Source organism: Cherax quadricarinatus, chromosome 24, assembly GCF_038502225.1.
Source record: "Cherax quadricarinatus isolate ZL_2023a chromosome 24, ASM3850222v1, whole genome shotgun sequence".
Classification (NCBI taxonomy): Eukaryota; Metazoa; Arthropoda; class Malacostraca; order Decapoda; family Parastacidae; genus Cherax; species Cherax quadricarinatus.
In genome coordinates this window covers 25,279,530-25,293,298 of record NC_091315.1, presented here as the reverse complement: position 1 = coordinate 25,293,298, position 13,769 = coordinate 25,279,530, and the positions used below count along the sequence as shown (strand labels likewise).

Below are 13,769 nucleotides of genomic sequence, written 5' to 3'. Positions count from 1 at the left end.
TAAAGTGGTGAAGACATCAGAGGTAAATTGTGTTCATTGATAAATAGGACAATCCAGCAATAAGCTGAATAGGATGAATTGCACCCATATTTTCCTGGCTTCCAGAAGTGAGAACAGCATAAATTTTCCAGTGATGTATAGTGCTTGATTAGACCAGATTGTAGGGGTGCATTAAAGGAGCCAATGTAGGCAAGAGTTGCAGCATGAACAAAATCACTGCAGCTGAGCAGTGTAAATTTTACAAGTTTGAGAAACCTACAAAGCAAATCATAGGCTTATCCGTTGGCAGTAGAACCTTTCTACAAAAGTTTTAACCAATTTTACACAAAGCTAAACTTTTAGGGAGCAGACATTGCCTGGGAAATGGCAGGCAATCAGGTTCAGTCCAAGGCAGGGAAAAAAAAAAAAATCAGGCTCAATTCCTTAGATCATTAGTACCTCACCAATATCTAGGTAACTCCTTCAAGGGGTTCAGTTGGAGGAATTGACATTTGGAAACTAGTGGAGCAACCTCCATAATCATTATTAAAGTGGGAGTTGACAGGACATTTTAAATTGGGGAAACCATAATCCCTTAGGGTTTTATTGTATCCGAGGGATGAGAGGCATTGAGGTTATAATCAAAAGCACTGAACCTCAAGGGTTATACAGTGCAGCACAGCAGGGAAGGATGCAGGGGAAACTGGTGGCAAGAAGGAGAGGAATGATTATTAGGGTATGGAGTGCAGTGGGGCAGTGGATAGTGGGTAGCAAGAGGTTAAGGTAGAAAGGACAGGAGTACGCTAGAGGTATTGGTAGTAAATCAGTTGCAGTCAAGAAGTCAATGCGAGTGTCAGGAAGGGAAGGTAAAGAAAGGGCAGCAGAGTGGAGATGACAGGTAAATTCTGTGTGCTTGTTGACAGAGTGGACAGTCAACAGAATGTGGCTAACAGATACTGGAACATTACAATTCTCAGAGGAACATGGCACCTCTCCACGAGATACCCACGAGTAAGAGTGTGGCCGATGCAAAGACAGAAGAGTAGTCTCCCAACCCGACACTGATGACAAGACTGCTAGAAACCTATACTTTGTTTAATAGAATGAAGTGTTGTGGAGCAGATCAGACCAACGTTGCCAACGGGTACAAAGGTGGGTAGCAATTTCAGCAAAGTCTGAATGAAACCCCTATTTGAAGCTGGGAGGTCATGCACTGCTGACTGCACAGCAGTGCCTGTTCATTGCCCTGTATGTCAACATGATCAGGGACCCATCAAAGAACAGTTTACTAGAGATACAGCGTAGCCAAAGTTGGACACTAAGAACTAGGTGAGGTATCAAGTTTTCTTGTAGCCTGTAAAGCACTAAGGGAGTCTGAAGCCACCACAAATGATGACAGGAATAGATGCTATATGGATAAGTGCTACAAGAATGGCACACAATTTGGCCGTAAAAATGCTAGCCGAGGATAAATGTTCTTGCACGACTGTCCAGAAACTGCTGTGAATCTGACACCGTCAGAAGACTTAGAACCATCGGTGTACAATGCGATGGCTTGAGAGAGGAAGTGGTCAAGAAAAAGAGCAGGAAGCCACTTTAGGGAGTTGGGCTTTTGCGCATGGCAGTGGGAAAGAGCACTCAAGCAGCTGGAATTTCCCAAGGGGGCAGGAAAAAAGATGCTACACAAACAAAAATGTGGTAACTGAAGAGAAGACAAGAGCGAATGAAGGGAAAGAGTAAAGGGATGGAGTAAGCACAGGCAAGAAAGCCGCCTAAAAATCAGTGACCATCCCATATACAGAAGGATGGTAGTTACGAGATTGAACATAACAGCAAAGGCAATGAGCATAATTGCGATTGGACAAGGATGGAATATTCACTTCTGCTTAGAGGCTCTTAACAGGGAATGAAAGGCACCAAGGAACAGATGGAGACCTTGGTGATGAATGGGATCTAACTTAAGAGCTATGGGAGAGAGTGCAGAATAGATTTGGTTACCATAATCCAGCTCAGACAGTGGTAGGGTACAATGCAAACCGAGAAGGGCGATGATCTGCTCCCCACGAATGATGAGCAAGAACTAAGATTTAGCCGACCATGTTAAGTCATCTTTAAAGAAAAAGATGTGTGGTCTCTGCATAAGCTGGCAATCAAAGAGCAGGCCCAGAAACTTTACCATGTCACATGCCAGAATAAGTGAACTGTACAAGTACAAGGGAATATCTGGATTAAGAGGATGTCTATTGAAGGTAATGAACTGGGTTTTTGGACTAGAAAATTGTGAGAAGTGGTCCAATGGGAGACCATCACAACCTGAAGAGAGGCTGCTACTGACAGTCAGTACCCAAGTAAGTTATAGTCAAGTCATCAACAAAGTGATGCCCAAATATGTGAAGGAAGAATGGAAGAGGTCTTTTATAGCCAAGAAAAAGTGCTGAGGACAACCTTGTGGAACTCCCTCCGATTATACAAAGTCAGAGGGAGGCACTGGAGGTTCAATATAATCCAAGGAAGAATTTCAGGTTTGGAACCTGCATACCAGGAGGAAAGGGGGGGATTCAGGCCTTTAATTTTGTGGCCATAAAGTTCCTAGCCAGTGAAGCCTACATTCTTCAGTTCTGCATTTGCCCACCTTAAAATCCCATAGGGTTCAATGTCTGGAGGAAATGGGAGGCTACCTAGTTTGAGCCAAGTAAGAGAAGGGTGCATAATGAGAATACCAGCATGGCATCCAGCGATTCTTCAAATATCAGATTTAACCCTTTGACTGTCGCAGGCCCCCTTTCTGAAACTCATTCTATGTTGATAAATTTTTGGAAAAAATTCATGAAATGATAGAGAATCTTATTGTAACGACACCAAAAGTACGAAATTTGGTCGAAAACTCACGGAATTACGCTCCCGCGAAGTTAGTGGTCTTGGCGACTTGCACATCTGTGATTTTGCCGACTGAGCCCCGTTTTTGGCCAATTCCATTGTTCCAGTTTACCATACTCCTATTTCTTTAGAACCACATTTTTTTTTTCTATCAGCCGCGTACAAGAAACTGCCCATTTACTGATTTGAGATACCCAATAAAGTGGTCGGAAATTGGCAATTTGGACAATCGCAAATTAAAAGATGCCAATTTCAAAATAGGGTCCAGAATAAACAATGTAGATATTCTTGGCACAATAACATCCTCTGTTCATTAGTCATCTCTAGGCCCCTCTTATTACTATTGCTTTATTTTGAATTTTTATTCATACAAAATACAAAATTTACTGTTATGCAGACTACTGCATTATTGTAAAATGGTATAAATCAGTGCACTGATGAAATATTAGACTCCCCAGTTGGAGTGTATTAGACGTGTGGTGTGATTTGCTTACTCCTGATTATAATAAAGAAGCACTAAGCCACAAGGGCTATACAGCGCTGCTTACTCCTGAACGTTGGTGAAAAGAACATTTCTGCTCATTTTCAAGGTAGTTTCCATCGTGAAACTAATCAAAATCTATTTCCGTAATAAGTTTTCCATTTTATCACCCGAGACCATGATAATGGTAGTACACCTCAGTCAGCATTTTAATGAAAAAACAAAAAAAAAAAAAGAAGCAGTCAAGTCTCATTACACTGCAGGATTTTTTTCATGTGGCACACACTGACCAGACCCATTCTCTCACATGTGGGGCCTACCAGCTTTCTCCTGCTTTATTTGAGGCTGTTATAATTTATGCGTATAAATACGTCAGTGGTGGGCAAGACATACAACCAAAACAGTCAAAGGGTTAAGCAGATTCAAGTTTCAGGAAACCAAATGTTATTCAAAATAAAGTGCTAAACCTACAAGGGTAGTTAAACTTTAGCAAGATGCAATGGGAATGTTAAAAATCTAGAATTATTACCAGTATAATTGAAGATTGAATAAAGCATTCAGAAACCAATGTCAAGCCAATGATAAGTTAAGTTGATGGTTAATGACATGTGCAGAATTATGAGGCAGACATTTCAAAAACCTCTTCAAAGGTTAACCAAGTTAATTCTGCCTAGATTTTAACGAGACCCTGCACCTAAATGCTGTATACATGAAACTAGTTATCCCTTTCCTTTTGCAAGAATCAACTTCATTATTATTACCATTATAATAAGAAGCACTAAGCCACAAGGGCTATACAGCGCTGCAGGGTAGGGAAAGAAGCGAGGGCATCGAGCGGCAGAAGGGGGGGGGGGGGAATGATCAGTAGGTTACAGAAAACAGTGGGGCAGGAAATTGAGGTAGAAAGGGCTGAAGGTATCAGTTTGTGAAGCAAGTCAGTTGTCAAAAAGTCCGAGTCTGGATGAAAGGTGGGTCCATCAGTGAGAAGGGAAGGTAAAGAGCAGCAGAGCAAAGACAGGTAAATTCTGTGTGCTTATTGATAAAGTGGGCAGTCTAACAATGTGGCTGACTGATAATGGAACCTGATAATTCACAGGAGCAGGGTGCCTATCCACGAGTAGGACGAGTATGGCCAATGCGAAGACTGGAGAGAGTAGTCCCCCAACCTTGACACTGGTGACAAGATGGCCAGTAACCTATACTCTGCTTAATAGATTGAAGTTTGTTACTGAGCATAATAGACCAATGTTACCAACGGGTGGGAAGCTATTGCAGCAAAATAGTCTGTAAATGGAATACCTCTATGAAACTGGTAGGTCATGTACTGCTGACCGCACAGCAGTCTCTGCCTGTTCATTGCCCTGTACGTCAACATGACCAGGGGGAGAAAAAAAAAAAAAAAAAAAAAACCCGCTTGGTAAAGATGCGGCGTAGCCAAAGTTGGATACGGAGGACTAAGGGGCGAGGTGTCAAATTTCTGTATAGCCTGTAAAGCAATAAGGAAGTGAGAAACCCAAATGACAGGCATAGATGCAACAGGTCAGTGCTGCAAGAATGGTATACAATTCAGCAGTAAAAATACTAGCCGAAGATAGTAAATGCCTTTGTGTGATGCTATCCAGAAACCCTGCTGCGAATCCTACGCCGTCAGAAGACTGAGCCATCTATGTACACTGCAATGGCACGAGAATGAGAGTGAAAGTGGTCAAGAAAAAGTGGGAAGAAACTGTAGATAATTGGGCTTTTGAGCAAGGGAGAGAGAACAGACTCCAACAGCTGTAACTTCCCACGGGGTAGGGGGGAGGGAGAGAGAGAGAGAGAGAGAGAGAGAGAGAGAGAGAGAGAGAGAGAGAGAGAGAGAGAGAGAGAGAGAGAGAGAGAGAGAGAGAGAGAAAAAAAAAAGCAACACGAACATGCACCAGCAAGAGGTACAGAGGCATTAGGAGTGTCCAAAGAGTGGTCCAAAGACGAGGTGGGGTCAGAATGGCGTGTGGTATCAGGAAGGTGCCTGGGAGTAGCAGGTTCATGGACTAGGGCTTCCATGGTTAGGTTACTTTGTTAAAAAAAAAAAAAAAAAAAAAAAAAAAAAAAAAAAAAAAAAAAAAAAAAAAAAGAGGGGGGGGGGGGGGGGACTGGGGAGGGATAGTTCCTAGGAGGAATGAGAGGGCCAGAAATCACCCTCTGCACCCAAGAGGACCTCAGCACCACAAGTAGTGCTGATGCAGCATGGAACCCGTGCCATACCCTACCCATCATGCCAGTAAACCAATAATCCAGGATAGCAACCTCACATCTGCCGAGCTACCTCGGTGGACAAAAGAGGGCGGCCAGATATCCGCCACAAAGCATACCTCCCTTGGCCACTACCCCTGGAATTAGAGAGGCAGCCTCCAGAGATGGACACATCGCCTGAAAGATACCCAAAGCCACTCCCTGGGAGACCGGAGAGGGATTGGGACATCCCCAGGAGATCCAGATTCCACGGCAAACTACTACACCAAGAACCTCAACAGAATGGACCCTAGTACCCTTTCCCCTAACCAGGAACTAGCATGCCTATGGGGAAAAAAAAAAGGGGGGGGGGGGTAATAGGGAGGGGTGGGGTGGGGAGGAGGAAAATAAAGAGGGAAGATGGGGTAAGGGAGGGGGGATAATTAGGTTTGGTCTGAGGAAGGAGACAGACATTTCTAATTACTCTGACCAAGAGCCTCTTCACCACACCAAGGAGGCCCCCCCCCCTTGAAGAGGATCAACATTATCCCAGGTACTAAGATTAAGCAGTTAACTATTTCCTACACCAGCTTATACTACCATACATATGGTTTGTAGAGATTTATGCATAGGTGTTAAATACATGTATACTAAAGTGAAGGGTCAATGCTGATATGGTTTAAGGGTTAATGAAGTCAGGGGGGGGGGGGTTATCAAAGTCATTGCCTATGTGAAACTTTCGTATGATACATCTGTAGTAGGTTGGTAGACAGCAACCACTCAGGGAGGTACTACTGTCTTGCCAAGAGGAAAACTAAACCCTGTAGTGTTTTTTTTTTTTTTTTTTTTTTTTTTTTTTTTTAAATGGTAGGATTGCTGGTGTAGTCTCAAATATGCAGGATTACAGGTACATCTTGCTACTATTCACACTACAAATACATTTACAAACATACACCCCTCTGGGTAGTCTATTTTATTAGAAGTTTCGTTCATTTCCTCTTATCTCCATGGGGGAAGTGGAATGATTCTTCCACTGCAATTTATGTGCATTTTAAGAGGCTACTAAAATGCCAGGAGCAAGGGGCTAGTAACCCTGCCTCAGTGGGATATGGCCAGTTTGTTGAAAGAACAGGTGTTTTGGCAGATTTTTTAATACAATTACAGGTCTCAAGACCTGAGCTTCACTGTAGTTTGATTATAATGTTTTCTAAGGGGTATAGGTACCATCCACTTGCACTTCAAGTGTGTATCAGGCTCATTTCAGCTAGGAAGTTGTGGGATGTCGGTGTTATTCCCAGGTTCAATGGCTTTGTTGTGATATGATTTTGCATTTTACAAAATATGTACAGTCAAATGTTGACTGATAGGAATGCACAAGTAGTTATTGTGAAAAAGTCATTTGGGACCAAAGCCAAGCCACTGACAAATTTAGTTAAGTTTTGAGAATGAGGGTAGAGGCTAAAGAATACAAATACCATAGCAATGAGGTTTTATCAAACTAGTATGTAGAGGAAAATTTAATATAAAGCTTACAAAACTTATACCAACATATCAACAGCCTCCAACCATTACCTACTGTTAACTAAATTTAAGGGCAAATGCAGGCTATCATAACTTTCAATAAATTTAAAGTTATTTGCCATTCACTAATGTTATGAGTAAAATGTCAAAAATTTTAATTTAGTTGCCTTCTCAGTGAAGAATTATTCTTGACGTTTATACACACGCTTGCAGACTATATCATCAACTTTGCACTCCTGAAAAGTAGGGCAAATTAACCAAGCCTTAATTTGGCACAAGATCCCCAAAATAACCAAGCTTTCAACTTAGGAAGCAGCCCTTTAACCATTCTGAAGCTAATTAACTTTCATATTAGCCAAGGTATTTTAGAAATGCCTAGGAGTTTTAAAAAATTAATTAGATTTCCTAGTAGGGGGCTGGCTGATGCCTGCCATAAATGGTTAAGAGTTTCCATCTATGTATTTGCTATTAAATTTTTTTTAGTGATTAAAAGCCAAATGTGACTACCATACATGTACATGTAACTAATATTAGTGATGTTGATAAAATTTAAAGATTACCTAGGATTACAAACAATTAAAATTTTAGTAAAAGGCTTGCAGTGTGAAACATTGCAGATTAAACTTAGTTGAATTATAGTTTGTATCTCAATGCAATAAATTAACAGCTGCACAAGGCTTACCATGATCATCTCTGAATCTGTGAACTCTCGTATGAGAACCGAGTCTTTTTCCTTCTTCTCAGGATCCCCTTTCTGGTTGTGGGTCATTTTGTTTCCTTCAAGTGTAATGGTAGACTGCAACAGAAATTTTTATTAGTGGGGGGCAACTAAGAATTTAAGAAATGTTGCAAGGTCTTAAGTTTTTAAAGCATTAACTGAAGATTAGGGGGGCCATTCCATATGTCAAGGTAGTACAAATTGTTTACTGCAAGCTGCATGGCAAAGATCATTGTGCAGCCTAAAAATTAGTGATTTGTCATTTCACAATTTATGGCATTTCATACAGTCTAGCCCAAAAGCTATACACAGGCTATTTTATAGCCCTGTTAGTACTGCTGCTTTCCATTTTAAGAAATCCTATTGTGTATACACCAATTTTTTTTTTTTAGGCCTAGTTATTTTGCTCACTTAAGTAAACTATCAGGTTTGTGTGCAATTCAGTGACTCCTACAATTTACTTTGAGCAATAGTGTAAAGTAACCTGCTGTATAAGCAGGGCCTTCCTGTATGCATGTGCCAAGGGATGACTGCATGTTTATGTATGGTTTTTCTATTCTGGCATACAGAAGGACATGCATGTAGTTTTAAATTTGTTTATAAATGCCTGCATATTTAGGTATTCAGTGTGCATGCATTTTTAGGCATGCAATTTAGGTAGATAATTTTTTATCAACTTGCCATTGTCAAGAATCACCTCTGCACATGAGCAACATTAGTTGCTGTTAATTAAGGTCTAAGCTTTCAATTTATAAAGAATTTTTGTAAATAGGCTATACAAAATTTAGCAGAAAGTACCAGTTTTTTTTTGGTAGTCTGCAGTATTGCAAAGTCAAATTTTGATGGCAAGAAATTTAGCAAGTAGACAAGAATGGCACTTTCATAGTTTAATTTTCCTTTTATTGCATTATGGTATTCAATCTCGAGTAGTGTAGAATTTATGAAGATAATGGCAGTGAAATTTGATTGAATTTGTGGAATTTCATGTGTAAAGTTTGCAGTCTGGAGACAAATTATGCATTGGATACTTCACCCAAATCTAAAGCCAATTTCAATGCTTCATATGAGCAAATTTATCTAGTAGGCCTTAATGTCTTAATAGACAACCTCTGAACCCTTTAAAGGGCACAAGTTTAATTCAGCCAATTTTACAAAATTGTAAAGACAATATAACTAAAACTATGCAGACATTCTGGGCAAATCAAGTGTAAAAAAAAAACTTCCAAAATCAGATGTGGTTTGTCATGGTTTATATCAGATGAAATTTGTTACAAACAAGCCAGACCTGTGGGAGGGGGAAGGGTGTAAAGAAAGCCCAATTTGAAACCATTTCCATACACAAGAAACCAAAATTATTTAAGGAGCACATCATTTATGAAGCAACAGCCAATAAAAGATTAGAGAAAAATGCCTTGGTCACTTTAGCAAACAAGGTCAGCTGACCTATCCTTTTGTGATGGGAGGCAGGATTTTTATCCTGTTCACTAACTGCACAATTGCATCTGGGGCCAAAGTTTGCTACTAGCAGCTTAGCTGTGGTCATGTCTTCTGTATTTTAAGAACTAGCATTAAAAATTATGCAACAGCCGCTCAATGTTAAGGCTCTTACCATTTCAGTTTAATTTTTAGTTTTTATTTTAAGTTAAAATTAAAGCTATTTTGAACAGTCTTCCAATTTAATAAAAATACTAAAAAGATTAAAGTTCAGAAAACCCTAAAGTTAAAAATATCCTTTCTTCACTTTTCAGTGGGAGTATGCTGGTTGTACGAAGCATCAACCATTAAATTAAGCTTTTAGAAATTTTTAGGTCGTTTAGCACTAATCCTACAGGGGTCAGAACTTAGTGGGGAAAAGTTTTCATAATACAGGTAGAAGTGTGAAGTTGCTGATACAAGTGTTCCACTCCCAACACTCTGCACTTTAAATTATGGAAGGTTAGTAGCCTATAGAGGCTAGGCTTTTATTGCAACTTTCCACAGAACACCTATTTGTTAAATACTGTTTTGTTTGCATCTCCAACCCTCCTCCCCTTACCTCTGAAGTAAGGTATTTACTAAATTGAGAGATTTAGAAAAGTTTTATACAGTAGTCCCATATTAGTACATTGACCTGAATGAAAGTCACTAATGTGAATGTTAGTCATGCCAGGTCAACTGGATGAACAGCTTTGATGGCAAATTTGCTTCAAGTGGGTAGAATTTAAATGGTTTGATTTGGAAAGGCAAGAAGTTAACCAGGGGCTGTCTGGTAATTTTTTGGAAGAGTTTTAATCAAGTCCTACAGTTTTTTCCAATCCCATTAAAAAAAAAAAAAAAAACCAGACTAGCTAAATTACAAACTTTGAAAGTGGCAATATTTTTTGGGCTGAATGTAAAGTATTCAATAGTTAAAGATTAAAAGCTTTAACTAACTCTAATTTATGGCACTTCCTATTTTAAAGTTTAAAGGGGTATTTAAGAAGTACCATTTTACATAAATTAATGTCAAATTTGTATTTACAATAGTTTCATTTTGCTGAAGTTGAAGTTTAAGCTATGCATGCCACAGAATTAGTCGAATCCTTCCAGTATGATGGGAATGGGTTGAGAAGATTGAACAAGGAATGAACACCAGGTGCTTGCAGCATAGAACTTTTAATCATACAAGCATTAGATTTATAAAAGTTGGTCTTCAGGGATATCAAATTCAAGTGGAAATTTGTCAAACTTAACGATTGGCACAATTAGAAGTTAACTACAGGAAGTTAGTGTCTAGGTAAAAAGGCAGATACCAAACAAACCTTTACATCTCTCCCATCTGCAGTGGTTTCTGCAAACTCTTCGCCCAGCTTAAATTTCACCTCTGTATTCTTGAAGGTAGTTATAGTTTTCATGGTATAAAAGTCACCATCTTTGGTTATCTCTACTGTTGGTGTGGCAGCATTGCCCATTTTTCTCATCACTAGACCCACGCCTGCAAGAAGTAGGTATTGAATTAGAACTGGGAGAAAATCTGGAATTACTTTAAAATTGAAGATTTCTGAAGATTTTGGTAAGGGAGAGGTGATGGCAAAGTTAGTTTTGAGCAGAATCTACCTTAACGATTAGTATTAACCTTGGAGGTTAAAATTTCCTGTTAAGAAATTAACAGTTTTCCAAAGAATGATAAAAAATTACATTTTGGGAAAGCCATTAGAAAAATTTGATGGCTAAAAAGCTGGGAGGATTTCCTCCCTCTGCTCAGTTATTGCAGGCAAAGCAGGGCAATTAGTGCCCTCCCCCCTTTTTTTTAAGGGAAAAAAATCAGTCTGATGGTTATCAGGATGGAAGGAATAATCACTTCCTAGTAGTGTGTTTGGTAAGGAAATAAGAGGGGAGGGAATTAGAAAAAAACAGTTTTCATTTAGAAGGCCTCCCTTCTCCCCGTACCCCAGGCGGCGTGGTGCAACGTAAGCAGAGCAGCTGTGGTAACAGCTGCTGAGGCTGTCTCCTACCAATGATGAACAGTCACCACTTATGAGAGGGGGATGTGAACCAGTTTAAACCTTACGTAGAGGAACATAAGAGCCATTTAATAAAGATAATACCACTTCCTTTAAATTTATAGCAAGTCTAGTAGAAAGTAGGTAGACGTGGAAAAAAAAAAATTGGAAGTAAATTATACAACTGAAAAAACCTAAAGACTTCCGCATACTATTTAAATACTTTGTTAGGCACAACATTTTGGGCAATTTCGTATTGTCGTGGCTTAGTTGGCAACTAGCCTGCTTCGATCCCCAACACGGGTTGAAATTTCTTGCAATGAGTGTTCATCTAGCAGTAAATAGGTACCCGGGTGGTAGCCGACTGTAGTCATTTTTGGGATGAAATGAAAGGGCTCGAGGGTGGGGGGGGGGGGGGGTGTTGGGAGTGAAGCACTGCAGTTAACCCTCTGGATTAAGAACCAGGATTTTAAGTTTGCCAACACTGATAAGTGTTTAGTGTTAACAGGAGGAGCAGCAGAGCGATATGTTGCTTATTTATACTGATATGCTTCTAAAGTTGTTCTGGGCACCTCTGCAGAAACAGGTGTGCGATGTGAAAGCGTTTAATGGTTAAATTTTTTTTTTTTTTTTTTTTTTTTTTTTTTTTTTTTTTTAGTCACCTTGCCTCTGTGGGAGAAAAAAGAGCGGGGGGGGGGGGGTTCCGTTCCAGTAGGTACAAGCAAAGTACCTGTGCCAGGCGAGGCAATCTATTAAGTCAAAATATGGATTACAGTAACTAAAGATTTTAGTAGCAGGGTCTACAGGCATATACTGTAACCAAATTTAGGCCTAGAGGTTACTGGCTGAAATAACCTAGGAAGGAGAAAAAAAAAAAAAAAAAAAGTTAAAGGAAACTAGGTTTAAACTAGTTAAATCAGACTTTCGACCTCATGGTATTAGTTTTCGTACGACTGCTTTAAAAATTGTGCTTGTCAGTTATAATTGCCCTCTCCCCATCCCATTAAGGGAAGGGGGGGGGGACGTTCAAGTATGAAAGGCCGTTTAACTGATTGAATACAACCGGCTGGTTGACATGACTCACGAAATCTTAGTCACACGATTGCAAACAAACCATACCACAGGCGGGGATAGAACCCGCGGGTTCTATTCCCGCCCGTGGTATGGTTCGTCTGGTTGACGTTTATACACTATAAACGATATGGAGGGCGTGGAGAATTTTTCAAGTGGAAACCATGCAACTTTCCTCCAGCATCCGTAGATTTGCCCTTCCCGCCAATATAGGGCTTCCCCGTAAATTTAAAGTTTTAGTACTTTGAACCTCTACGTTTAGGGTGTAGCAGGAAATTAGATGTACCAGGGTTTTACAGCGATGCACGTAGCAAGAAAGTGCATGGCTATTAGACAAATTAGATTTAATCGAGTTAAAGTATTACCACGGCAGTTTAAATTTTATGGATTGTAGGAAAAGTCAGAGGCAACGAAAACTGTGGGAAGAAAGATTTGTGGTAATGAAAGTAAAATTCAAGTATCGAGAATCTGAACTCATTACATGCAAGAATGTGAAAAAAAAAGAAGGCAGCACAGCCTATACATTAGAAGACGTATAACCAGGACTAACTGGAGAAAACCGTAACAAGTATTGGGGATAAGCCAAGCGAAGCCTAGTCTTCAGCCCCCGCCAAAGAAAATAACGTAGTAACCGTCGCCTCTAAGAGTGACCACCGGAACCACACTGCTGTCCTTACTATTGATCTCCACCACACCGGCGATACAAAATCCAACTACCTTTCAAAAATGAAATCTCCATACGTACCCAAGGCCTTCATGAACTCATCAAAGTTCTCGGAGGACTCCATCTTATACTTTCCTTCAATCTTTGCCATTTTATCTAGTCGAAGAGAACAGAGGAGAGTGAGAAGCTACAAGGACAGTTGCTGACACACGACTACTGCAGCGGCGGCTCCCCCAGGCGTCCCCTCGCACCACTCTTGCCATCACGTGATCACACATATCAAATACCCATAAATGCCAGTTATACCCTAAAATTATCTAGTAAGATAGTTTTAAGAGTATTAAAATTATTAAAAAAATGTACGTAAAATTATTACCTGCGTTTATATTTAAAGGAAGCAGTCACACATCAGACTTTTAGTGTGTTTATTATCTTTGCTTGCAACAGAGGCTCCTCAAGGGAGGTGCCTTGATGCCGGCGATAGGCTCTTGATCCAGGGACATAAAATTTTATGCTCCCCTTGTATGAAATCTGAACGTGTCCCATTCTCCAAGGACTTTATGACCCTTACGAATTTAGCGCTTCCCCCGATTACTCTAAAATCAATACATATGATCTAATTATATTTTCCATTTTTTATATTATCTACTGATTTAATTTTTTATTTTTTTAAAATCATTATATTATTTCGTGTATTTATATTGCAATGAGATACTCTTGACATATGTACTGATAAAAGTATCTCGTGTCAATACTCCGAGAGATGTATCTCTCAGTGTATATATA

At 39.8% G+C, this 13,769-nt stretch overlaps 1 protein-coding gene across 1 annotated transcript; it reads right to left on the bottom strand.

Moving 5' to 3' along the window:
- Positions 1-7,052: 7,052 nt before the first annotated feature.
- On the bottom strand, positions 7,053-13,223 carry fabp (fatty acid binding protein). The gene is made up of 4 exons (XM_053779619.1): positions 13,065-13,223; positions 10,568-10,740; positions 7,752-7,865; positions 7,053-7,305 (listed from the first exon to the last, which is right to left on the bottom strand). The coding sequence occupies exons 1-4, from the start codon at positions 13,132-13,134 to the stop codon at positions 7,252-7,254; spliced, it is 411 nt and encodes a 136-aa protein (XP_053635594.1). The 5' UTR covers positions 13,135-13,223; the 3' UTR covers positions 7,053-7,251.
- Positions 13,224-13,769: the final 546 nt, after the last annotated feature.

Excerpts from the sequence above, each read along its gene's own strand:
- fabp (XM_053779619.1), bottom strand. The coding sequence starts at position 13,134 with ATGGCAAAGATTGAAGGAAAGTATAAGATGGAGTCCTCCGAGAACTTT. Across the intron at positions 10,741-13,064 it reads TGAGTTCATGAAGGCCTTGG|GCGTGGGTCTAGTGATGAGA; the intron begins GTACGTATGGAG and ends TACTTCTTGCAG. Across the intron at positions 7,866-10,567 it reads CAGATGGGAGAGATGTAAAG|TCTACCATTACACTTGAAGG; the intron begins GTTTGTTTGGTA and ends TTTCTGTTGCAG.